Source organism: Punica granatum, chromosome 4 (genome assembly GCF_007655135.1).
Source record: "Punica granatum isolate Tunisia-2019 chromosome 4, ASM765513v2, whole genome shotgun sequence".
Classification (NCBI taxonomy): Eukaryota; Viridiplantae; Streptophyta; class Magnoliopsida; order Myrtales; family Lythraceae; genus Punica; species Punica granatum.
Window position 1 is genome coordinate 208,187 of NC_045130.1, and position 25,094 is coordinate 233,280.

At 39.7% G+C, this 25,094-nt stretch overlaps 5 protein-coding genes and 1 long non-coding RNA gene across 6 annotated transcripts; 4 read left to right on the forward strand and 2 right to left on the reverse strand.

The window, feature by feature from the left end:
- Positions 1-2,100: 2,100 nt before the first annotated feature.
- Positions 2,101-7,770, forward strand: LOC116204816 (dynamin-related protein 5A-like). Its single transcript, XM_031537131.1, has 16 exons — positions 2,101-2,390; positions 2,804-2,867; positions 2,997-3,101; positions 3,188-3,289; positions 3,742-3,792; positions 3,894-3,955; positions 4,251-4,341; positions 4,785-4,849; positions 5,221-5,415; positions 5,532-5,651; positions 5,858-5,928; positions 6,024-6,249; positions 6,512-6,562; positions 6,716-6,944; positions 7,181-7,320; positions 7,498-7,770. The coding sequence occupies exons 1-16, from the start codon at positions 2,262-2,264 to the stop codon at positions 7,624-7,626; spliced, it is 1,830 nt and encodes a 609-aa protein (XP_031392991.1). The 5' UTR covers positions 2,101-2,261; the 3' UTR covers positions 7,627-7,770.
- A 1,470-nt stretch (positions 7,771-9,240) lies between these two features.
- LOC116204817 (cytochrome b561 and DOMON domain-containing protein At3g61750) lies at positions 9,241-11,534 on the forward strand. Its single transcript, XM_031537132.1, has 5 exons — positions 9,241-9,728; positions 9,817-10,213; positions 10,298-10,584; positions 10,870-11,173; positions 11,243-11,534. The coding sequence occupies exons 1-5, from the start codon at positions 9,498-9,500 to the stop codon at positions 11,245-11,247; spliced, it is 1,224 nt and encodes a 407-aa protein (XP_031392992.1). The 5' UTR covers positions 9,241-9,497; the 3' UTR covers positions 11,248-11,534.
- LOC116204818 lies at positions 11,151-13,050 on the reverse strand. Its single transcript, XR_004156408.1, has 2 exons — positions 11,792-13,050; positions 11,151-11,617 (listed from the first exon to the last, which is right to left on the reverse strand). It is a non-coding gene; the product is annotated as an uncharacterized LOC116204818 (long non-coding RNA).
- A 5,532-nt stretch (positions 13,051-18,582) lies between these two features.
- LOC116202719 (putative RING-H2 finger protein ATL21A) lies at positions 18,583-20,275 on the forward strand. Its single transcript, XM_031534328.1, has 3 exons — positions 18,583-18,612; positions 18,704-19,493; positions 19,645-20,275. The coding sequence occupies exons 1-3, from the start codon at positions 18,583-18,585 to the stop codon at positions 20,052-20,054; spliced, it is 1,230 nt and encodes a 409-aa protein (XP_031390188.1). The 3' UTR covers positions 20,055-20,275.
- Positions 20,276-20,353: 78 nt separating this feature from the next.
- LOC116204730 (replication stress response regulator SDE2) lies at positions 20,354-23,143 on the reverse strand. The gene is made up of 3 exons (XM_031536981.1): positions 22,317-23,143; positions 21,207-21,852; positions 20,354-20,695 (listed from the first exon to the last, which is right to left on the reverse strand). The coding sequence occupies exons 1-3, from the start codon at positions 22,967-22,969 to the stop codon at positions 20,549-20,551; spliced, it is 1,446 nt and encodes a 481-aa protein (XP_031392841.1). The 5' UTR covers positions 22,970-23,143; the 3' UTR covers positions 20,354-20,548.
- A 552-nt stretch (positions 23,144-23,695) lies between these two features.
- Positions 23,696-24,686, forward strand: LOC116205689 (non-specific lipid-transfer protein-like). Its single transcript, XM_031538335.1, has 2 exons — positions 23,696-24,183; positions 24,330-24,686. Exons 1-2 carry the CDS (start codon positions 23,804-23,806, stop codon positions 24,334-24,336), a joined length of 387 nt encoding a protein of 128 aa, XP_031394195.1. The 5' UTR covers positions 23,696-23,803; the 3' UTR covers positions 24,337-24,686.
- The last annotated feature ends 408 nt before the right edge of the window (positions 24,687-25,094 follow it).

Sequence of the window (25,094 nt, forward strand, 5' to 3'; positions counted from 1 at the left end):
TCTTGATTTCTTGTAGTGCATCCAACCCCTGCCCCCAAGTCCAAAGTGAGTCTTCGAAACCCACCTCCCATGCTAACTCCAAACTAGATTAACACCCCACAACTTGCCATCACTGAAGTGGCATTCCTACCCATCCATCTCCCTTGGTCGTCTCATAGAACGCCCCCCGCCCTGGCCTTCCCAGGAAGCCGCATCGTCAGTATTGAGCTTTATGCATCCGTACTCGGATCGAACCCCATTTAACGCTTTTCGAGCTTCTTGAGAAGGATATATTTTGCTATCGCCTTTTATGATTCCTCTCGCAAATTTTCTTGTTCTGAGCATTTTAAATTTTATTTTAGACATAATAAAAATGCTTAATTCTCCTAAAATTGTACATGTGTCTACTGATCCTTCTTATACTCGCATCATCAAGTAACCTTTCGATATTGTGTTAATTACAATTTATGTAATTGTGAGTTAGATTTTAAATTAAAAAGAAAATTGAAATCAATTATACATATATTACTCTTTTTTTTGGGGTAATTTGGGGGTCGTAGCCCAAGTTTATTAAATACAACAATTACGCAATAAAAAGATAAGACACGGTGGACCCGGCAACATCCCCAAATAAAACAAGATCAAGCTCACGAGGACAATTCGCTAATCTATAGGCACCAAGAGGAAGTAATAGCGCATGGTTAGCAAGCCAATCAGCACACATATTGCTCTCACAGTATACATGCTCTGGTACGATCAACCACTCATGTAATAATAAAGCACGAATATCTCGGAGCAAAGCTTTATTGCCTCCAACATCATTATGATTCGACCGCAAAAAGTGGCATACAACCTCAAAATCAACCTCAAGAATTAACTTCGTTACTCCCAAATCCCACGCCAACTCGAGGCCCATCTTGACCGCCCAAAGCTCAGCTGCAATAGAGGTAGTGATCCCGATGTTCTGAGAGAACCCTCCTAACCATCTACCAAAATCATCTCGAATGAGGCCTCCAGCTCCCGCCATCCCTGGTTTACCCTTAGCTGCACCGTTTGTGTTAACCTTGATCCAACCACTCGGGCGGTGTGCACCACCCCACATGTTGACATTCACGTCGCACCCGAGCACTCATATGTACTTCCTGCGCTGAGCTTGCAGCAGCAAACTCCCTTACCAATTTAAAAATCGCTCCCGCACCTTCATAAGGCCTGATAAACTGAGGGTCAAAAAGCTCCTTATTCCTCCACTTCCAAGAAAGCCAACAACTTACTCCAAAAATGAGAGCCCAGTAGGTGCCAACAGGACCCGGCCGAGAGCAAGAAAGACTCCTAACCATCCAATCCTCTCTAGTATCCGAAAAGAATAGTTGATACTTATTTAGTTGGAACAATCTGCTTCCCTGTATAATTGATTCTACTACATCCTCGTAATGCATGCAAGATAGATGCTTCACCTGAGGCGCACAACCCACAAAATCGAGAGTTACCGAAGCCTCGACTTTGACGTTCATAAGTAGTTTACCATGTCCCACCAGCCAGAGGAAGCTTCTTAATTATGCGATGTGGACCACGCCATTTCCAAATAAGCCTCCATAGAACATCCTCCGCTTCTACCTGCGTTCTTGTGAGAAATTCGTAGGCCGACTTGACGGAGAAGACCCTGCTAGATGCTAGCCTCCAAATTGCTCTATCAGGACCCCTTTCAGGTGAAGGTATCGCAGTAGCAGCAATGTGGAGAGTTGCCTCGTGCGGCAGCAATGCTGAAAACAATTCCCACCTCCATCCTTGCTCATTGTTAGCGTATAAATATATCGGCTGAGTTTTCAGCTCCTCCCGAATATATATATATATATATATATATGTATATATGTATAAACATATATTACTTTAGATCAATGTAATGCGTGACGGTCAAAGAGAAGACAAGACAATCGAGAGGAGGGAAGCTGGGAGGACACACGATACGACACGTGGAGGGAAAAGGTTTGCCGCTTTTCAGTTCAGAAAATAATATAATATAATATATACGATGATGATGTAATCTGGTGAGAAAGACTGACCGCGTCGTCGTCTTCTCCACCTCCCCCTCCACCGCCACCTCCTCCTCCACCTCCTGCTGAAAGGTTTGGGCCAACGCGCTGCTCGCAAAGGTTCCATCTCCGCGCCCAGCGGTTTGCGCAGATCATCAGCTGCAGCTTCTTTCTTTCTTCCTTTCTTTCTTTCTTCCTTCTACGTTCCGATCCATTATTTCTATTCATCCAATCCAATTCATACATAAACATATGGAGAATTTGATAACATTGGTGAACAAGCTGCAGAGAGCTTGTACTGCCCTCGGCGACCATGGAGAAGAGAGCGCTCTCCCCACCCTCTGGGATTCCTTGCCCGCCATCGCTGTCGTTGGTGGACAGGTGATCTCTCATTCATGCATTCATCCCCTCATTGGCTGATATGATCGATCATATGTTGCGAGCTGTATGTTTTATCAGTCTCTTTATCTATGAGGGAAGACTGATTGAGTTGCCATTTCAACGGAAAATGCTTATTCGTTAATTCTACCTCGTGGTGCCGGACCCACCCGATCTCTCAAAACTGCATGATCACGGCTTTATTACTTCCGACTGTTCATATTCTTTCTGGCCTCAGGAGAATCACATCTCTGAATTTGCACACACTCTGCTTATTTATTAAATATAATACCAGAGGTTGCTTGGCATATGCGATCCAATGCATGGAAAATGGAATGGCATTTTTAACCAGCTTAATCTTTTGTTCAAAAACCGTTGCTCAAATTATCCTTTTCTAATGAACGATCAATGTGTAGAGCTCTGGGAAGTCTTCAGTTCTGGAAAGTATTGTTGGAAAGGATTTCTTGCCTCGTGGGTCAGGTAATCTTTCAGGCTGTTGATGCCGGCGGTGTGGCATTATATTGAACAGCAAACCAGGATTTGAATTTGGAGTAGTGTTACCTAATTAGACATATTCTGGTTATGATGCGGATAGTATTTATTGTGCAGGGATCGTGACTCGGCGCCCTCTCGTATTGCAGCTCCACAGAATCGATGAAGGAAGAGAATATGCTGAGTTCATGCACCTTCCCAGGAAGAGGTTCACTGATTTTGGTATATGGCTGTGTCTACCATCCTCATCCCCTTGATCTTCTGGTTAAGAAATTCTCTTTTCTTATACATATCTTTTGTTTGTGAAGCTGCTGTCAGACAAGAAATCTCTGATGAGACTGATCGAGAGACCGGCCGATCCAAACAAATTTCAAGTGTTCCGATTCATCTCAGCATTTTCTCCCCTAATGGTGAGAAAAAAATATTTATATTTGGCTATCTTATATGTAATTTATTTGGGTTATCTATTTATACACCAGGGGCATGGTCTCTGAGATCCAAATTGTTTCACTTTTTCCTATGTATCTATATATGTGCCATGCGAGCATTTCCTGAGAAGATAAAAAGATACCTCTATGCATGTGATTATGCTTGCAATTGTTTTCTTTTTCTTTCTTTTCTTTTTTTTTTCTTTTTTCATTTTCATTTTCCTAATCTCTTAGGATATATCTGTGTTTTAAGTTGTTTCTGTGCAAAGCGTGCTCTTGGAGGTTGCTACTCATCTGAATTTCATGTCTGGGATGAAACTTTAGTCATGCTAACTCTCTCTCTCTCTCTCTCTCTCTCTTTTCTGTCTTTGGTGGTTGAGCATCATTGCCACTATGGCTCACTGTGCTAACTTTTAGATGTCTAACTTTTGCAGTGGTGAACCTGACCTTGGTCGACCTTCCTGGGCTCACAAAAGTAGCAGTTGGTGGGTCATACTTTCTTTGCCTGTCAATTTGGTGTGCCATAGGTTGTCCATAGATTTTACTTGGACATAATGATAGACATGTTCCGTCTGTTTCATTGAAGAGGGTCAACAGGAGAGCATTGTCCAAGATATCGAGAATATGGTTCGAGCCTATATTGAAAAGGTAAAGGCTTATCAGTCCCCAGAACAATATTTTCTGATATCTACTGTGTGGCTTGAAGAAGAACAAGTAAATTTAGGGCTCGTGGATTGTGTGAATCATTGAAAAATGTCCATATTTGAACCTAAAATGAGTTCCAGTCCTTACAACTATTCATCTCTCATATGGGAAGATATCTCCAGAAAAAAGTGCCTTTCACTCCTAGTGTTTTCATACTACCTGTATGGCTTGGAAGTTAATCTAGAAGCTGGGCTGACCTTTTGTTGGATAACAATTTTATTTTATTTTGTCTATTCAGCCCAACTGCATTATTCTGGCTATATCTCCTGCCAATCAAGATCTTGCTACCTCCGATGCAATTAAGATCTCCCGAGAAGTAGATCCTAAAGGTAAAGGTCTTTAACTGTTGATAAATGATTTTTGGTACTTGACCCACAACACTTCAGTGCAGCTAGTCCTTTTACCTACCAACTGGAAAGATGATCTGAAACTGGGAACGTGTTACTTTAAATAATCGAAGACAGTATCTAAGAAATGTCTGATCATATATATATGCACTCTGTCTTGTTTATCTGCATTACAAAAGCTTAAACTTGCATCTACCATAGTAATCTGCTCAAAATTCTCCGTCCTTTCTTTTTTAAGCTCAAGGAGCTGGAACCTTGAGATGTTTGTGCTTCTTTAGATGGATGAGGCCATCTACCCTTTAAGCCAATCCCTCGTTGTTTGATCTTTGTATTAAGTACCTCAGTTCCTAATACATATTTCTCCTCAAAAGCGTGTAACTTGTAGAAATTTGAAATCTAATCTATTTTTCAGCATTGACTTCTAGGTGAGAGGACATTTGGAGTTTTGACAAAGATTGATCTTATGGACAAGGGCACTGATGCAGTTGATGTAAGTTCCATTCATTAATCTTTTTTTTTTGTCTAATCAATATTATTGGGTCCTTCTCGGTGGACGTACATTGTATTGTTTTATTTTAATTTTTTTTAAAGAAATCACATTATATTACAATGCTTCCAGGTCAAACAACAAGACGGTTGTTTAGTTTGTGAGCGGAGATAAATATGGCCCTTGTTTTACACTGCTAGGATATTCAGAAAAGTTACTTATGTATGGAAAGATTGAAGCATGAGTTCCTCAAATCCATGTCGCGAAGTGACCTATAGGATATTTAGATTGGTCAACTCATTGGACAGAATCAGACTCAGTAATAAATTTGGATGCCTGTTGCCTATTATATTGTGTATTGTGCCTCGTTCTAGATCCTGGAGGGAAGAGCATATAAGCTCCAATATCCTTGGATTGGCGTTGTCAATCGATCTCAAGCTGATATTAACAAAAGCGTTGACATGATTGCTGCTCGGAAAAGAGAGAGAGAATATTTTTCTAGTAGCCCGGAGTATCGACATCTCGCTAGCAGGATGGGATCTGAGTATCTAGGGAAGGTTCTTTCTAAGGTGTGTAAGATATATGACTAATTAATTCGTGTGGGTTTTATGATGGTTTCTTTGTGTCACGCCTCTTGGTTCATGAAATATATATTAGCTTGACATCTTCATGGTTGATTTCCCAGCATTTGGAAACTGTCATCAAGTCAAGGATTCCAGGCCTTCAATCTCTTATCAACAAGACCATCATTGAATTAGAGACGGAATTGAGCCGTCTCGGGAAGCCTGTTGCCACTGATACCGGAGTTAGCACTCTAATTTAATCATCCACTTTGCTTTTTATACATGTCCTTGAAATGTTTTCTCCCTTTCTTTAATTTCGCGTCATTTAATTGTTTTCTACGATCATGCACTACTGTTTCATGAAGATCTATCAGTAGTGCTGTTACACAGAAGATCTTGGTTGCACATAATTGGCATCTAATAATGATGAGCACTGTTTGTTTGATAGGGAAAGCTCTACATGATAATGGAAATCAGCCGTGGTTTTGACCAAATATTCAGAGAACATCTTGATGGGACGTAAGTACCATAGTGGTGGATTTCTCCGTTTGCTGTTATCCACCTAGTTTTGCTCGTCTCACGAGTCATTTGATGTTTCAAACATATGCCTGTAGCCGCTCGGGAGGTGATAAAATATATGGCGTCTTTGATAACCAACTTCCCGCTGCACTAAAGAGACTGCAATTCGACAAGAATCTTTCAATGGATAATGTGCGGAAGCTTATAACTGAAGCTGATGGTTATCAACCACATCTTATAGCTCCAGAGCAAGGATACAGACGCCTTATTGAATCTTCATTAGGTACTATCAAAGGTCCTGCCGAGGCTGCTGTCGATGCGGTAGGTTTATAAGTTTCCACTTTCTGTGTCACTGCTGATGCTTTTTGTCTCTCTTTTCTTCTTCTTCTTCTTCTTTTTGTTTGGGAATGAGGGGAAGAGGGAGGGTTTAGTGAGGATATTGGAGATTTAGAACATGTAAAAGTTTCGCCTGTTTTTTGGATATAGGTTTTGCTTTGTTAATTTCTGTTGTGTTTTCTGGTGCCGATGTGCCGAAAAGCTTCTGACATGGTCATCGTAATCTCTTGCTTCATGTATCATCCAGGTTCATGCAATATTAAAGGAATTGGTCCATAAGTCTATCAGCGAGACAGTGGTAAGAGACCCCGGCCATGCAACTCATTTATATTTAATTAATTAAATTATGCAAGAGAGGTGCCAAAAGGGTGAGAAAGTAACTGGAGGACAAACAAACCTATATTATATATCACAATTCTTTCTCCGTCCCTTTTCTTTCCGTTTGGTGTAGGAACTAAAGCAGTATCCCACCCTGAGAGCAGAAGTTGCCAATGCAGCTTGTGAATCATTGGACAGGATGAAAGAAGAGAGCAAGAGAGCAACGCTACAGCTAGTGGACATGGAGTGCGGTTACCTAACTGTTGAGTTCTTCAGGAAGCTTCCCCAAGACATTGAGAAGGGTGGAAATCCTTCCCATTCCATTTTCGATAGATACAATGATGCTTACCTCCGGCGTGTTGGTGAGTAGCTTGAGCTAACTATCAATCACATTCACATTAGAGGCTAGCCCTGGCCCCTGGGCCTGGTGGGGTATGAGAACTAACGTGAATCAGTGATACACACACATTACTATGCACTCTATAAAGTATAAAGGGGATCTGTTCTGTTTTCGATTCATATTTGAGTGCATGCCCTGCAGAAGGTTTTAGTTCCGTGTTGATTCCTCTAGTTAAATTAATCACTTTGAGCTGAACAGGGACTACCGTGCTCGCCTATATCAACATGGTTTGTGCAAGCCTGCGCAATGCCATACCCAAGTCCATTGTTTATTGTCAAGTCCGTGAAGCCAAACGCAGCTTATTGGACTATTTCTTTGCAGAGCTGGGTAAGAAAGAGGTGAGCACGCGCATATCAACTTCCTTCTTTATTTCTTCCTCGTCACTTAAAAGAGTGAATGTGAATGAAAGATATTTCATTATGTACATTGGAGACAATATATAGGAGGTCAGCAGGAGGAAATAATCTGTGAACTGGATGAATGATGACACATTTGCCATCGTTTTTGCATCGCAGACAAAACAATTGTCCTCGTTGCTTGATGAAGATCCCACAATTATGCAGCGCCGAACGTCCCTTGCAAAGAGGTTGGAGCTGTACAGAAGTGCACAAGCAGAAATCGAGGCGGTTGCTTGGGCAAAGTAAAAGGTGGGATGGATGGGATAAAATTATGCAGGCATAGGGACAGTGATAGTCGAGCAAAGCATTAATGCTTGTGTTTGGTTTTCGACTTGAATCATGATCTAACTCAATTTGATTTTATATAATGATCGCAAGTGTTAATAAATATATGTATGGCTGAGAATATATATATGTACGTATATATAGATGCGAAAGAAGATGAAAATTTTATTATAAAAAAATTGATTATAAAAATGATTAGAAAAAAGTATCAACGGAAAATTATTATTAAATGAAGAAAAAAATAAAACAATAATGATTGTAATATTGAATATGAGGAAAAATGTATTTGAATTGAGTTGAATAAAAAAACTAACTGGAATGTAGTGCAGGGCAGGGTGGACATGTGGCCATTTTGCTGCTCCAAGGGATCTCTCTCTTTTGATCCATTATGTTTTACATATCACCAGCCTACTAATTTTTACATTCGTTCTTTTCTATATATATATATATATATATATATATATATATCAAAGTTGTGCAACTCTTTCTAGCATCGAGTTCCGGGGGTAATGCCGGAGTTTCTAGTCGTATATATGATATAGTATATTCGTATTTTATTCATGTCGGTCACATTTGAACTACTACATATGTATATCAAGCACTAAAGTTTAAGCTGAGTCCTTGAAATCATCTACTTACTTACTAATAATCGACCCTCAAGATATAGTAATCCGATGAGAATATATACGTTCGATCATATCCACTAGATCCGAGAATGTGTAAAAATGTCTTTACATCTTTTATTGGTGCTTGTGTTGAGAAAATTTGGTGGAGGTTTCAGATCATGAAGTTGAGACTATGATGTCAACGTGCATTGCAAGATAAGTCCACATCATCAGTGGCATTATTAACCCCCTTCCTCTCTCTCTCTCTCTCTCTCTCTCACTCACTCTCACAGAGACTCAGTAACTCGCTCATCTGAAATATGTAATAATACCCTATAATATCGATGCAGAGTTTGATTTTGGACTTAAATTCCCCTCCGCTCCATCCTTCTCTCGATTCAACAAATTAATTATTATTTTATTATCTTTTTCTTTCATTTAATAATAAATTTTCACATTTTTTTTCATAATAATTATTATAATTATTTTTTTAATAATAAATTTTTTCATTTAATATTACTTATTTTGTCCAAACGCGATGGAATGGAGTAGAACTAAAATCCTACTCCGAACAGAACACCTACTGTCAAATCACCGATTATACATACATACATACATACATACATACATGGTTATGGAACATAACACCCATTGTAAGATACATTATAAAATACCTGTATGCTTCCATCAGAAATTTTCTTATTAAAACTGGGAGCCGAGCCTACGGGTTGGTTCGGATCAATGAGAAATTATTACCCCACACCCATTTCTTTGTTTTCTCCCTAGCTCTACTTTGATTCAAGCAAATCCATTTGTTAAGCTGTAAAGCAAATAACTACTAACCTCAACCTCCGTCAGTGTAGATTTAATGATACTCTCTGCTAATTATCATAAAATCAACCATAATGTATAGTGATGATAACAATTTATTGAAATGACTTGCCTGCGAGTTATAAGGGAATTAGGACAATGCAACTATGCAAAGATTTGGCGGGAAGCATAATACTAACCAACCGACCGACCGACCTCCACCCCAACCTCCCTCACCCAACGCTAGAAGACCCTTCATGTACAAGAGATTAACACCCTTCAACCCCCACAAAAAAACTCCCTTCACATTCACAGGAGCCATTCTTGCTCCTTAATCCTGCAGCTGCCCTCCTGCACTTAGCCTCTAATCGCGCTCTGTCAATTCAAAGGTCATACAATACTGTCCCTGCTGCTTCAATGGGAGATCCAGGATCCAAGCCAGTCTCAGCTTCGAGACTCATCGTCAGTATTTGCCTCCTAATCCTTGCTCTGGAACGCCAGATACTTGCAGCGACAGACGAGAATGCAGGGACATACCCAGGAGACCTGGAAGCTTGCAAGACCGATCTCACAAGCTTTCTCCCTCCACCCTACCAGAACATGTCCTACCCATCTTGCATGTCCGTCTGGAACAACTTTATTTTGCGGGTAAGATTTATCATCTATGATAGACCAATCGCTCCCCTTATTGTAATCCAGGATCTTTTTGCTGATTTCTCGACTTTCTTGTGCGCAGTACTACCAGAGTAAGGATGACTTACTCACTATTGTGTTATCTGCGGAATACACCACTGGGTGGGTCGGGATCGGATTCTCCAGGGACGGATTCATGGTGGGCTCCAGTGCAATGGTAGGATGGTTCAATAAGAAAGGTCAAGCCAAGGTGATGCAGTACTACTTGCAAGGAACTGTACCATCACAAGTCATGCCTGGGAAGGGAGAACTGCCACTTAGTGGCGTTCCTGCTGCACTTGCTCTCCACGGGGCTTCAATTTACTTGGCATTTCAGCTGAAGCTCACCAAACCCCTTCTTAGGCAACCAATTATTTTGGCCTTCGGGTTTACATACCCGAAACACCATAGGTTAACCCATCACGATGATAAAACAACAATAATCATCAACTTCAATGCAGGTTCGTCAATTCCCATCCTAAGCCTGCTCCTCTTTTGGTCTTCTCAGATATTATTGGAGATTGACAAAAGAAAATTTTTTGCAGGTTCCATGTCTTTTGCTGCAAAAGGCATGAGCTCAAGAAAGAAAAGCCATGGAATATTGGGCATGCTAGCATGGGGCCTGATTCTTCCCACGGGGGCAATAGTTGCTAGATACTTCAGGCATAAAGATCCCCTTTGGTATTATCTACACACAGTCATTCAACTTGTGGGATTCATAATTGGACTTGGAGCTGCAGTGCTCGGAGTTCAGCTTTACAATGAATTTCATCCCGACATTGCAGCACACAGAGGAATTGGAATTTTCATCCTCGTGCTCACTATTCTTCAGGTTTGCTCTATCCTAATAATGCCACACAAGTACCACTCCTTGGGAAAATTTGGCAGTGAATACAACCACTAAATGAAAAGATGTAATATCAAGTTGCAGTATTTCAGGTGATCTGATTTTATGACCTTCGGAAAAGTAGTTTCCGTGTGGAAAGCAGAAACCTCACTAGTTTGATCGGGTCTTAGAAAGAAGCACTTGATTATATTTACTGTCAAAAAGCAATTACTTCAGACGAGTATCAAACACATGGAAACATTTGAACTGATCCATTACTCAACTTCTCAGGTATTAGCCTTCTTTCTACGGCCTAACAAGGATTCCAAAATTCGCAAGTACTGGAATTGGTACCACAACTGGTTTGGAAGACTTGCCCTCTTCTTTGGAGCTGTAAATATAGTGTTGGGTATCCAAGTAGGAGGAGCAGGTAGTCAATGGAAGATAGGCTATGGCTTTCTTGTTGGCACAATAATGGCCAGTGTAACTGTTCTTGAAGCATTACTATGGATGAGGAGTTCCGGCAAGGCCGATTTATCATCAGCCTTCCAGATGAATCCTGTTGATCAGGCTCCGCCAAGTACTTTTATCAAAGGTTTGTCTTCGACATTAAATTAATATCTTGGAAAAAATAACTGATACTAACTAGTTGCAAGTTAAACAGGTTGAACGTGAGGGATGTTGAACTTTGCTTATGGCGATGCTGGGATGGTGCATGTTGGGTTTCAAGCCTTGTCCTGAACCCTCAACCTCCTTCAAAGAGATTATGCATGTGAGAGTATGTGCATTTTGTAATGGAAAAGGAAAAGAAAATCAGTAGCAGGTTCTTGTTTACCCAGACTGGAGCATTTCAAAAAGCTTGAGACATAGGCGAACATTAGGGCACTAATAGCATATCAATTTTCACAATGTGTAAGTAAGATTTTTGCCAGATTATCATATTTCTTCTCGGAAAATATCCTTCATGTGCAGCAAGAGTACATACTCACCAGCTCTGTGCTTCATACCTGGAGTATTTGAGCGTAGGTTGTTTCTATTCCTGAAAAAGAATGGTGCAACGGCAATGTCTATCAAGCTCGGTTTAACACCTCCTCTAACATACAAACTGGGACAACACCACTAGGTAGAAACCATAAGTTACACTGAACAAAGACGGTATAATTAGCCAGAATCGGGATACTATTACCAAGCTTCAGGTTGTAGGATAACGTACCAGTAATGCCTATCAAGCGTGGCTCGGAAAAGAGGAGATGTGGATTTCCTACATTTTTCATGGAAGAACGCAAAAACTATTTTGGACGATGCATCCATCACAGAGTGAACACCAAGTGAAGTAAAAAATCATAACGAGAACAGCGACTCAATATCAAACACCAGAGAATAAAATGTAAGCAAATAATAAGATTCGCTGTTGAGGATTCTTCGACTCAAGTCAAAAAAGGGATCAGTATGTATGTCAAGGTTCTGATCAAAGCAGGAGGCACAGCACCAGTGTCAGAAGGGTGCAATGTAGGGAGAAGTCTAGGCTAGCATTCAATACTAGAATGCAACCCACGCCTTTTCATTTTCAACCCACAGCCATAGAGCTAAAGACGTGCTTTAACCGATAGCCAGATCATTGTAGAAGAGGTTGCGAATGTCACAATTGCAATAACTTAAACAACGACGAGGGCCCTCTTCGAGTTTTAGTCCTCTGACATAACGGCATGCTGAAACCAATGATCCTGCTCAGACCTTTTACTTCCCAAACATCATATCCCATATCAATCTAGATGTGCTTACATTACACCAAAAAATTGCAGCAAACAAGAGAATGACTTGACTTGGGAACTTTGTAAACATATCAACTGCTTTTAAAGGGAAAATACTTCATTTGAATTGGCAGGGCACTTATTCCACACTCGAAGCAATCACATCACATCGCATAGGCTTTAGCATTAAGCCTGTTGAAATGGCACGACAACAATGAATAGTTGTTACTTGTTAGCTTTCCTTCCATCAATAAAGTTGCAAGATTTTCGATGCCGACTACAGAAGAAATGACAAAACTCTTTCACTGCAAACATACATATATACATACGTCTGTGAAAAAGAGCGTATACACATAGAAGAGAAGTGGAGAAGAATCAATCCATTTTTGCAAGGATTATAAGTAATATAATAATCAGCCAAAAAAAGCAAAAGGCCCGAGAGGAGGGAAATAAAACAAGAAAAATGAAAACTAGGGTTTCTATATCTATCTAGGACCAGGATGACAACACACACACACACACACACACCCCCCCCCCTCAATTGCAAAAACCCCTCACCCTCCTCTCTTCTCTCCTCAGTGACTCTTCGTGTTGTTTGTAGCGGAACAGAACAGAACAGAAGGTTGAAGATGAAGTTGCTCTCTTACACTTCAAGAGCGAAAGAACTTGGGCCGCACGTGGGGATTGGACTGGACTAAGCCTGGCGGTGGCGGGGGAGGCGAAGGAGGAATTATTTTTGGTTTCCGGCGCAAATGACTTTGCTTAACAACGGTTAGTACAGTCCATGGGCCTACAGGCCCATTATCACCGGATGGATATCATTTTCTTTTGTTCCTTTTTTGGTGGGGGGGGGGGGGAACACTTTTGTTCCGTAACATTTACCACTTTTGCCACTTTAATTCCAAACTTTTTGTTTTCTTTTTTTTGCCATTCTTAATCTCGACCTTCCACTTTACTCCTACTGACGCATTTTCTGTTAACAGTGCTCACGTAGAATTTAATTTTTTATTTTAGATTTTTTTTAATTAACAAGTACTTTTCAAAATTATTAAATTTAAAAAAAAAAAAAAAGAAGAAGAAAGTTTCAGCTAAGGAACAACCGGAGAGAGAGGTTGGGGTTGGGGGCGTCGGACGGCAACACCAACCCCACCTCCGAGGTCGCCAATCAACCAGATCTCAAGGGGTTAGGGCCATTAGCCGGTGCCCCCAACCCCGCCCTCCCTCTCCGGCAGTTCCCATCCCTTCCGACCTCCAACCTTGGATTATTTAGCTACGGTGACTGCATCAAATTTAGTAGTAGATGATCTTACTTTCTGAGAACTTACTTATAGGGGTAGCAATACCTTTCAAGAAACGAAATTCAAGTCATCAATCTTGAAAATAATATGAGAAAAAAAGTAAAAATAAATTCCTTCTAGAATCAAAAGTAAAACAAAAAGAATAAAATAAACAAATAACTTCAACTTTAGTGGTAGATCATCTTACTTTTTGATAGCTTATGTATAGGGGTAGTGGTCATATCACCAATCTTGAAAAACAATATGATGAAAAAATGCAAAAAAGATAGAAAAATAAAATAAAAAAATAATCTAATCAACTCATTTGCATCTAGGGATAGACATATATTTTGAGAGCTCGCTCTAGTTATAGACTTATTCTTTGAAAGTTGAATAGGCCAATGTTTATATGTATGATAATTCATATTTATTACTATCATGCAGAATCAAGATAAAATATAATCTGATTTGTCTTCCTTTTTTTAATGAACAAATATGATTTATTTTTTGAAAAGAAAATATAATTTATATGTATCTATAGAATATTATATAATCTATTTTTTGAAAATAGATTTCTATACTAATATATAATTCATACATACTTTTCCTTACTATATATATATTAAAAGTTATTCACATAACCATATATTAATATATTTTTTATTATGTATGAATATATAATGATATATACTTGTTTTGATGTTATTATTTATGTATGAAATATTAATTTTTGTTTTAGGAATTCAAAATTATTAAATCTTCTCATTTATTTCAAATACACTCTATTATGTAGATTCTAAAAATTGAAGAAATCAAGAAATCGGATTGTATGATGAGATTTCTTTAAAAAAATTGTTAAAAATAATTCCTAAAATAAAAAATAAAAAATCTAGAAATATTTCATTTAAAAGTTTCATATTGCCTTCAATTGGAGATTATTGTAGTATCAAAAAAATTATGGTATTTTCGATTTCTAAATGGAATATTATAACTAAAAATAATTTTGGAAGATTTTGTTGCTAATTTTATAATAAAAAATAATTTAGATTTAAAAAAAATCAAAAAATAAGAAATTATTTTTTATTAAATATAATTACGAAAATAAAAATTCTTAAATAATTTCAAGTTTTAAAAACGAAAAGAACCAATAAATTTTTTATTAAAAATAATTCTGAACATAAAAAATAAAAATAAAAACTAAGAAAATTATGTTTAAAGAATTCATATTGCCTTCAATTGATCCAAAAGATTTGATGGTATTTTCGATCATTTTAAAATGGAATATTGTAATGAAAAAATAATTTCACCAAATTTTGCTGCTAATTTTATAATAAAAAATTATTTTAAATTTTAAAACTCAAAAAATTGAGAAATTTCATTCAGAAACGGAGTATTCTAAAATTATATGGCCGAGTTAACCTCATATTTTGCTTTCATATATATATATATATATATATAGATGTAGCCGTTCCCGAGACTGGACATTTGTGGAGACATCCATTGCTGCCTCAGCAATGACACACAAAAAAAAAGGCACATAATCCTAATTATCTGCGTTTAGAGCACGAGCAATATACGTATAAAGAATGTCATAACTATCAAACTCTAATTAATTAAATAGGAAGATTAAGGTGGAGATGTATCAACATTCATCCATCCCCCAGCCCTCCCCCATTCAGTATACGTTTCAGGCTGTGTTACGTTCTATTTAACCCGTACAGATGGGATGATCATCTGCAAACCCCTACCAACCAGACCCGGTTGCTCTCATTTGCCGCTGAACACGCAATAACTAACTAAAATCATACCTACAGCTACAACTCATTCAATTTTATTTAATTTAATTATAATCAACCCTGGTGGGTCCTTCTCCTTTTCTTTCTTTTTGTACATTTTTAGGCCAAATGTATGTTTTCCTTTTATTATACAATAATACTAAATATGAAACACAATCAATATCAAATATCTCAAACCACCATGCCCCAGTAGTATCTTTTTAGCTAGCTAGCTCCTGCAGATTAGGCTACATTTGGGAGTGCGATACCTTTAATAAAAGCACTTATCAAACTCCGTTTGGAAAAAAAAAAATAATGTTTGGCATCACGCTTTCCACCGCCAGTCTATGAATTTTTGCGGTTGTGGCCGTGAATCGGAGGATCAGGAATTGCCCTGCTTATAAATATTGCTTTTCCAAACGGATTGATTACCTGGACATGCTTTTACTTATTTTCCTTAATTATTCCCATTATTATTCTTTATTTCATGACTAACCCTCGTCTCCTCCCCTAATTGTCATTTCTATGCAATCACCTAACCTTTTATATTCTTAATCCATGGAACAAAATGCAATACTTTTTAATAATGTCATAATTTTTTATTAAAAATATAAAATTCTTCATTTTTCTCTATTGGAATATAATTTTCTGGTAGAAATGTGATATAACAATTATCTTATCTTTATATATTTTTGTTAGTTAGTTACGAGTTAAAAAATCATATTCTTACTAATGTACAATAAGTCATTCCAATTTCGTGCTAGTAATCGTAATGGTACGTTTCCGAACGCTCTATGTATCATTCCTCAATTTTGACAAATTTACAGATTAACATATCAAACGCACTAGCAACTTCTGAAAACCAACATACCAAACACATAAGAAGCAATCATATTAGCTTTTTCTAATCAATTATATGAAATGGCTAATATTCGTATTGTTATTACTGGTAGCTTGATGAAAAATTAACTTTATTTATAATTATTCAAATGTGTGAGAGCTTATTTTTATTAGGTCAAATAGTTTATTCAGCAGCTCTATGTTACTTGATTGGCTTATTTCAATTTATAACTTTATCATTTATATATTAATTGAATTATCATTTTTATCGATAATGAATTTCTCGGTAAATCGACAAATAATGAATATTTTTCTTATTAAAGAACTCAGTCGTTTTAACTTTTTCGGCATCCAGAAAAAACAGTTCTCCAAACCTCTATTATATACTGTTATCAGTTTCAACAGATATAAAAAATAACATGCCAAATACTCAGCGGCTTTTGAGAATCAGTAATTATTTTTCAGTAATTATGTTTCAGCACTTCTCAACATTCCCAAACCGGGCCCTAATATCATCTAAACAAGCTCCTCATTCATGCCACACAATATATAATAGAAGACTACGATATTCAGGCCATAGGGGTTTTTGTTGCCAAGATAGCTAGCTTTATCATGTATTCCGCCAACGCACACTGATATACGCGCGGAATCAGGAAATAATGTATAGGCGCAGCGCAGGGTCTCCACCATGGGGGTCCCTATTGCCTTCACTGGATTCTTTCCATGCGCCTCCGCCATTCCATAGATTAGAGGCGACGTTATATAACTTTATCAGCTTGATCGCAGCAAAGAGTGATTCTGGGCGGGCAGCATCAGGCAGCCGTATTCCCATAGGTCTATGTCTGTCGTCTGAAAGGAAGATGATCATTCTCGAAACTTGGAACTTGTAGAAAGTCCATGCATGAAAGGCACCAGAAGCAGTATTAATTAGTTTGCCCAGCCTGCTTGTCAGAGTACCTCCTCCCCAAGCAGATCCTTAAAAAGTACATATACCGGAATGTTACCATTGTTTTCTTGCACAATGGCATATTGTCAGGTGGCTCCGGTGGAACTGTTCATGTCCGGTTCGCCGAAACTCCGCGTGCTAACTAGTTTCTCTTTCTCTCATAGTAATTATAGTTGTAATGTTCGCGAGGCTCAGATATACGCAGAATGCATGGATGTGATTGAATTCAAATGAACAGAGCTCGATGTGATCATTATTCATTTTATCATGGCTAATTTGACCTTATAGAACCACCAGCACAGTGATCTAATGGTTAAGTTTCAAGCGTTTCACTTAAACATCATGAGTTCGAACATCAATGAGGATGTAGAGCTTGCAATTATGTGGGTGTATTATGGGATGATGGTGACCAGCCCATAATGTTTGATCTAGTGGGCTTTGGACTTAATCTACTAATGTGTTGGTGAGGCTGCGGTAACCAGATTGGGTTAAAGTCTCAACGAGTTATGGCGAAAGAAACATTTCGTAGCGGTTAAATTCCCTTGAGACAATCACAACGGATTAATAACTCAACTTAACCTTTATTAAGCAAAAATAAAAATAAAAAATTGGCCTTATAGACAACCTTCAAAAGTCAATATTTACTTATAAAATGAGTTGGTACTGAAAAGCAGGTGGGTTGTCGTTGTATTATGTGATGTTACATCAGAAAGAAACGACTTATCTTCCTTTATAATTTTAATTAATTTTAATAAGAACAATTTTCTGCATATGATATATATCTATATATATGATCAACATTATAACATTTTTATAACCTTTTTAGCAGTCCTTTTCAGCATTTTTTTAACAGCTAAGAAGAATTCTGACTCGAAAATTAATTAACCGAACATCAGTGTAGGAACTGGATCTACTCTTTTAATAATTTCCTGATGTTAGGAACAATTCAATTCCTTCTGCTGGTGTACAAAGTTGGTTGCCAGGCAAATCCATTGAAAGCTACAATTTGTCTTAATACAAAGATTGTTTGTCTTCCATCTTATCAATCTACTCGTGTCGAGGCCTTAGTATGGACTTCTTATAATGTATGTGCCTTCCACCATCCCATAACTGTTCCTCACCTTCAAAATCGATCACGATTGACTTGGCGGCTACTTCTTTCTTCTCTACATTTCCAAAACTGTTCAGCTTTTTACCTGTATAGCAGTAGCTCAGTTCCTCTTCAGTTCCTTTCTCAACTAGAAGGCAATCAAAGTCAACTTGTTTCCGCATACCGGTTTTAAATTTAAGCAGCAGTAACCCAGGAAAGACAGTTCTCAGATCATCCGGGGCTGAGTTCTTTGTGTTGGTATATTGGCCAAGCAAAGCAGCAGAGACAACCCTCTCCTCCAAGTATGAACCTTCCACATCGGCTTATGGCTAAGGCCCATCTTTGGCGACTCATTGTTTTAATTTCATGTCCCTGAGCTGCCTTGTAGGGTATACTTTAGAACTTAAGATCGCTCTCATGCAGGTTTAAGGTAAACACATTCATAGCGCCTGCGAAGTTTTTGCTGTAGTACTTCATGTTTTTTGTTGAAGTCGACATATACTTCTTCTCATTCCTTCCTATCCACCAACACTGTTTCTTTTACAATCACATGCGACTTAGCCATCTACCTTTTCCTCCTCTTCTTCTCCCCGAGCATCATTGCAGCACAGAACTGCTCAGCTGCAACCTGTAGCAGCAGTGCAATCCGTATTCGATTCCCCTTCCATTTGGAAGGCAGTCGAAGCCAACACTGTGGCTATCCTGGTTTTAGTTTAAGTTGCAGCAGCAGCCTCCCAAGAAAGCCAGTTGTAAAACTTCCTAATTCAGGGGAGTTTTATGTGAGGAACATAAATTACATTAAACAGCAGATAAATCTGTACGACCCAGAAAATTGCCTCCCGGAACGGCTTCTGAGGTTGGATCTTTCTGAGTCCCCATATTTGGGTGCTTATCGCTTGAACTTCACGTTCCTGAGCTGTCCAAGGAACCCAGGCTTTCGCAGCTTTGGAGTCATTGATTGCCTTAGCAATGGAACAAACACTGTTCTGGCCATTTCTGATAGTTTTTGGGCATTTAATATGATCTCCTACTTTTCTTGTGCGACTATCGCAACTATCCCGGTTCCAGTTCCTCGGCCAATGAAAGAAGAGGATGGGTATTCGGTTGACTTCAATAACAATAATCTTCAGCTGTCCTGGGATAGACCTAACTGTAGATCCTGTGAAAAGAACGGGGGAACGTGTCGTTTTAAGAACCACACCCGTCAAGAAATCAGTTGCTTCGATCAGAAAGCAGGTACCCTTTCTTCTGGCACGCCAGCTCGATCGAATTTCCACTTTAAACACGAGGATGCTTTGGATCTCATAATAGAGATCATTGCTTTCAGACAGAATCAAAGCCCTTGAATAATAAATCCCCTACGCTTTCATTGACTTTTGAATTTCAGGCAACGGGGGGAGGGAGATTGCCAGGATAGTTAGCTTGTCAATTACTCTACCGGTACTCATTTGCGGGATTGGAATTGCATGCCACAGATGCTGCAGAAACAGGGTAAGCAGGGGAGGCGATGAATCGCGCAGTTCAGAGCAGACAATCCTGCAACCAACAGTTGTGGCGGTTGGTCTGTCGGAGAAGACGATTCAGACTTTTGCAAAACTGGAACTCGGAGAGAGTCGGCGCATAGTGGGACCCAATGATGTTGTTTGCCCCATATGCTTATCAGAGTATCTCCCTAAAGAGGTCCTCAGGTGTATACCAGAGTGCAATCACTGTTTCCACGCAGATTGCATAGACCCCTGGCTCCGAATGAACCAAAAATGTCCGATTTGCAGAAACTGTCCTTGTCCAAACGCTTGATGCAGCCTCTTATTCGTAGTCCGTGTTTCCCCCATCATCTAGCATGTTAATTTAGTTTTGTTTTGCCTCAGTTTGCCTTATATATATGTGCATGTAGTAGCTTACTTCGACTTCACTCAATGTATCATGTGCCAGCTCTGTGTCGGTTTGAGCTGCGCCCCTCTTAGATTCAGCTCTGTTTTTTTTTTTTCCCCATATATATAAGACTTAATTAAATTTTACTGGTCTGTTCTATATTCTTGCTATAGAACAAGAAGTCGTCCTTACTCTTGTAATTCAAAACATTAGAATTGCAGCAGTGTGCACAAAAGGCCCACAGTGAGCATCAAGCATTAGCAACTTCCCAACTGTCTCGAGCATTTCCGAAAGAAGAAAACTGCGAGTCACTGCCTTCCCCAGTAATGAGGAGCACAGGCTGTAGAATCAGATACGCAGCACACGACACTATCAGAATATTACAAGTTTCTTCTAGACATACACTTAAACAAACTACATCATTTCTTGGCAAGAAGCTTTTTCGGGACCTTGTCCAGAGGAGTAGACTTGAAGAGGAACAGCCTAGAAGCTCGCTCCTGCAACGTTCCGCCGCACTTCAGGCCTCTAAGTTGCAACTCCATTTTCAACCTTTCCAGGCCAAGAACCTGCAGAAAATAGGAAGAGGAATTTATTATTAGCATTATAATTACTTTCTTGCAGTCGAAATGTTCCACAGATTAATAAAACTGTTATTTTCAAGCTAAAAGAGAGAGAGAGAGGATAAAAAAATCCAAAGCAATAGAAAGAAGATGTCGTTGCTCATAAATCTGCACAAAGAGAAACAAAACAATCACCAAGATAATCAAGGGGGAGGGAAGGGCGTGTCATGCTTCATGGGACAACATCAAATATTGCCAGACCATTGAATCTTCTCCGGTGCCTTCCTTAAGCATACTGACACCAATCCCAACCACCCTGATGCTATTCAAAATGAAAGTTCCTAATCCTATGTATCAAAATAAAAATTTTCAGCCACAGTTACGGCTCTCCTTGCATATAAAAAGTTTAGCACAAATACCCAATAATGCAATTGGAACCACAAGCAACTGCGAGAACAGAAGCAAAGATAGCATATCAGTCTTGCGAATTCACAATGTGTTTTCAACATAATATTACCTCCAATTCCGCGGCTGAACTATACTCATCGAAATTCAGTGGCTCGTCCTCTCCTTTATCAGCTTTCAGGGACATAGTTTCGTCCATCGCTGCAACTTGAATTCCTAAGACACCAGTGACATCATGGGGGACGCCTACTGCTCTATCAGTTCTCTCCCCGGAATTTAAAAGATCCGCTGCTTCTTGAATTATTGCAACCTCATCGTTCCCATGTTTAAATTTATTAGACTCCTCTTTTTCAGCCAGATTCGCATCATCCTCTGAGGCAGCTGCTTCATCTGAAGATGGAAACGTAGAAGCACGATCCTCCTTGCCCCCATGGTAAACAGGCTCAACCGTGCCATTCTGCTGATGCAATGAAGATTCCTTGGGAGAGCATCCGGCAGATACTGAGCTTTCCTGGAAAATAGTCTCCCTCTCTTCCCCGGAACCACTCTCTGAGGAGGCAGCAGTTGATATACCCTCTTGTCTCCCACCGGACAATGAGTCAGAACTCTCTTCTCCATCCTTTGCAGAATCTGAACTGTTTGTATTATCTAAGATAACAGACTTCTCATTCTCCTCCGCCTCCTCCTCATCATCATCATCGCTGCTGTCTTCATCCATATCATCACTGTCACTATCAGCCAGTTTTCTCTTTCCCATCCTGAAATATCAAACAAATCAAGATTAACATGCATTCACAGTCTGAAACGTAATGATCTCAAAGTCGAATAAGCCAAAAAGAAGGAAAACCTTTAGAATTATCCCTGTCATAAGGCATTTAAAAGATTGCTCGTAACCCTTGGGTGTCTTATCACTCGAATACAAAAGCATCAGCTATCTGATTCTCATATACTCACTGCCTCATTCATTCGCAATATATATATATATTTAAAGGTGGAAAGGGATTGTTCAAAGTCATATCTATCTATCTATATATATCCATCCATCTATCTGAAGCCATCAAACACAAACACCGACCACATCCCAAGGCATCCAAGTAAGAAGGAATATGCACATCCCCCAACTACTCAACACAATAATACATATATGACCAGGTAAGCCAAAGAATTTTGACAGAAACAGTGAGTGAATAATAATGAATCAGGCAGACAGCCTTATTATTACCAAATTTTCAACTTCTTCCCATCGATACCAGCATCCTCTCCAGGTTTACGCTTGAGGCTCTTTCTAAAGGTGGCAGAGGAAGAACCCATTGCTTCCCTGACCGACAATTCAACCTGCGCAACACATTTGGCGGATTCCTCCCGGTACTTCTCCACGTACCTCAGCGCCTCCCCTTCGCCAACTCCCTTCTTTCCCTTTTTTGCGGCCTTCTTGATGAAATCCTGAGCGATCTTCTCCAACCTCCTCTCCTCCTCCTCAGCCCTCCACTCCTCGAGCTTCTTCTCAGCGTTAACATGTCTCAGCCGTCGCCCGCTCATGTCTCGGCAAGCATCGAAGTTGTTCGTCTTCTTCTGGCCAGCCTTGGTGGCCGCCCCGCGAAGGAGCGAACCGAAACCGCCCTTGCCACCGCGGAGGCGGAGCAAGAGGTGCACGGTGGAGTCGGGGGAAGGGATGAGAGCGGCGTCATCGAGCTGGCGGCCGGCGCAGATGAGACGCTGCTGGGAGACGGGGAGCTTGGCGATATCAGAAATCCGTTGCTTGACAGCGAGGGCGGGGACGAGCGGGGAGTCGAAGAGAAGGGTCTTGGTATCGCCGCTAAGAAGCCGGACGAAAACGTGGAATGGCCTGACGTGATTGTCGATTTCGAGCTCCATAGGTTGTCCCTCTGCAACAGCAACTGCTGCTTCGGACACAGAGGGAGGGATGGAGGGAGGAATCAGATCGGATAAAAAGGGCAGCAGAGGAGGAGCTGAGGAGAAGGAGATTGGATCATTGGGGGCAGGCAATCCTGACAGAAATTGGCCTTTTTTTTCTCGCAACAGTGTGCCCTAATTTCAATCAATCGGTCAATTTTCTATCTAAGGCTGGGCTGCTTTCAGTTCAGACACCGGCCCACTGGAAGTGGATTACTATAATTAATAAATAAATTACAGATAACAATATATATTTCGGCCCGATGTCATTGGCATCACCTCGCCGACCGACAGTGTCTTTTTCTAAAAATAAATAAACAAATAAATAATCCCATTTATTTATCCCAATCAGCTAGAAACAGAGGCCCATGAGAAATTTTTTGGGCCACAGGCCCATCCGATTCGATCATGAGTCGTGACATTGACATGCGTTTGCATTTGCGTGCACCAGCACTAGAACAAACGATGTGCGTGTGTGTGCAAGTGAACGATGCGTATAGAAATAGTCAATCATTGGGTTGGGTTGGGTTGGGTTGGGTTGGGTTGGGTTGGGTTTGGTCGGGGGCTATTCATGAAATTTGCATTGGAAGTACTAACTAGTAATAGCAGCAACACCAAATACAAACTACATGGGATAATGAATTATATATATAAGAAGTATCTCACACAAACTCCAAAACCAACAAGCATCCATTGATCGATCCTCTAATCTTCACCGCCATATTCAGTATATCATCGTCACTGTAATTAAATTACTAGCTGGCTAGATCGATATCAGAAATTCGATTAATAACCATGTTCCTCGCTCGCTTTGTTGGGCTTGGATCCCTGATCATACTAATCCTCCTGCAGCTCGCACCCGCAATAGAAGCTGCCCCTGAACTTGAACTCTCTGCGCCTGCTTGCAACGAAATCATACAGGAGCTAATGCCTTGTGTTGGGTTCGTCAAGAAGGGAGGCAGCTCAGCCCCCACAGGGGCTTGCTGTTCCGGTGTGAAGGACTTGAGCAACATCGCCGAGACCGACTCCGACCGACAGGCCATATGCCACTGCATCAAGAAAGTCTTGCCTGCCGTCGGGGACCGCTACGATCCCTCGCGCATCCCTCTCCTGCCCAAGAAATGCAGCGTCTCCATCAAATTCCCTCCTCTTGACAGCAAAACCGATTGTACTAAGTATGTATTATAATAATCTCTCGACATCGTGATCTTTGCTTTCTTAAGTTCATGAGCACGGGCACGTGCACTTGTATATATATAGCTGATTATTTATATCAGTATTAATCACGAGTATATATGTGCATTCTAATTTTTGCATGCAGGGTCTGATGAGAGACACGGGCTTATATATATTAATCCATCCATCCAAGGTAGACGACAACGAAGAAAGAATCCCAGCTTCGTATGGCACTATATTAGTATAAAAATTAAGCTGCGTGCAGTGATTAATGAATAAATCCATCGAGATCAATTAATAAAGCAGACATATGTGTGCATACGTATCGTCCACATTAGTATTTAACTGATAATGATATATGAGTACATGTACGTGTCCCGTGTGTTGGCTGTCTACAATATGCAGGCAGCCACCTGCAGTATCTGATCGATCTCGATCGATCGATGCTCACACGAACAAACTATGTTCAAATAAAATAAAAAAATTGGTGATTAGATGAGAAGTTGCCGGCCCCTCTCTCTATATATAATTTTATTTTATGAAGGGCATGATTGTAGATTCATGACATGAGCCTCTCCATCTCATATTACTGCTTTAACAAATATTAGCTCTATAACCTCCCCCAGCAGTCAGCAAAGAATTGACGCAAATATTAATTTATGTATGCTGCACATTTTCAGATTGATAAAACAAGCTAGAAGCAAGTCCTGCTTGCACGCATCAACGTTATCATACATGATATTTATAAATGCATATGACTTAAATTATCCCATGATGAATATTTGGGTACGTAATTTTATAGATTTGAGCTCAGAAAAATCATCCGCAATTTGAAGCTCCAAATTAAAGCCTTTTATTATGTGGCAATGACTAGCTGGACCTGGAAGAATTAAGAAATCAACCAGATTCG

Bases quoted from the DNA above. Each gene is read 5' to 3' on its own strand.
- LOC116204816 (XM_031537131.1), top strand. From the start codon at position 2,262: ATGGAGAATTTGATAACATTGGTGAACAAGCTGCAGAGAGCTTGTACT. The intron at 5,652-5,857 runs GTTAGCACTCTA...TTTGTTTGATAG, and splicing joins CTGTTGCCACTGATACCGGA to GGAAAGCTCTACATGATAAT. The intron at 6,945-7,180 runs GTGAGTAGCTTG...TGAGCTGAACAG, and splicing joins TGCTTACCTCCGGCGTGTTG to GGACTACCGTGCTCGCCTAT.
- LOC116205689 (XM_031538335.1), top strand. From the start codon at position 23,804: ATGTTCCTCGCTCGCTTTGTTGGGCTTGGATCCCTGATCATACTAATC.
- LOC116204730 (XM_031536981.1), bottom strand. From the start codon at position 22,969: ATGGAGCTCGAAATCGACAATCACGTCAGGCCATTCCACGTTTTCGTC. The intron at 21,853-22,316 runs GTAATAATAAGG...TTGATATTTCAG, and splicing joins GGGAAGAAGTTGAAAATTTG to GATGGGAAAGAGAAAACTGG. The intron at 20,696-21,206 runs GTAATATTATGT...TATTTTCTGCAG, and splicing joins GTTCAGCCGCGGAATTGGAG to GTTCTTGGCCTGGAAAGGTT.
- LOC116204817 (XM_031537132.1), top strand. From the start codon at position 9,498: ATGGGAGATCCAGGATCCAAGCCAGTCTCAGCTTCGAGACTCATCGTC. The intron at 9,729-9,816 runs GTAAGATTTATC...TCTTGTGCGCAG, and splicing joins GGAACAACTTTATTTTGCGG to TACTACCAGAGTAAGGATGA. The intron at 10,585-10,869 runs GTTTGCTCTATC...TCAACTTCTCAG, and splicing joins TCGTGCTCACTATTCTTCAG to GTATTAGCCTTCTTTCTACG.
- LOC116202719 (XM_031534328.1), top strand. From the start codon at position 18,583: ATGGCTAAGGCCCATCTTTGGCGACTCATT. The intron at 18,613-18,703 runs GTTTTAATTTCA...ACACATTCATAG, and splicing joins CCCATCTTTGGCGACTCATT to CGCCTGCGAAGTTTTTGCTG. The intron at 19,494-19,644 runs GTACCCTTTCTT...TTTGAATTTCAG, and splicing joins TTGCTTCGATCAGAAAGCAG to GCAACGGGGGGAGGGAGATT.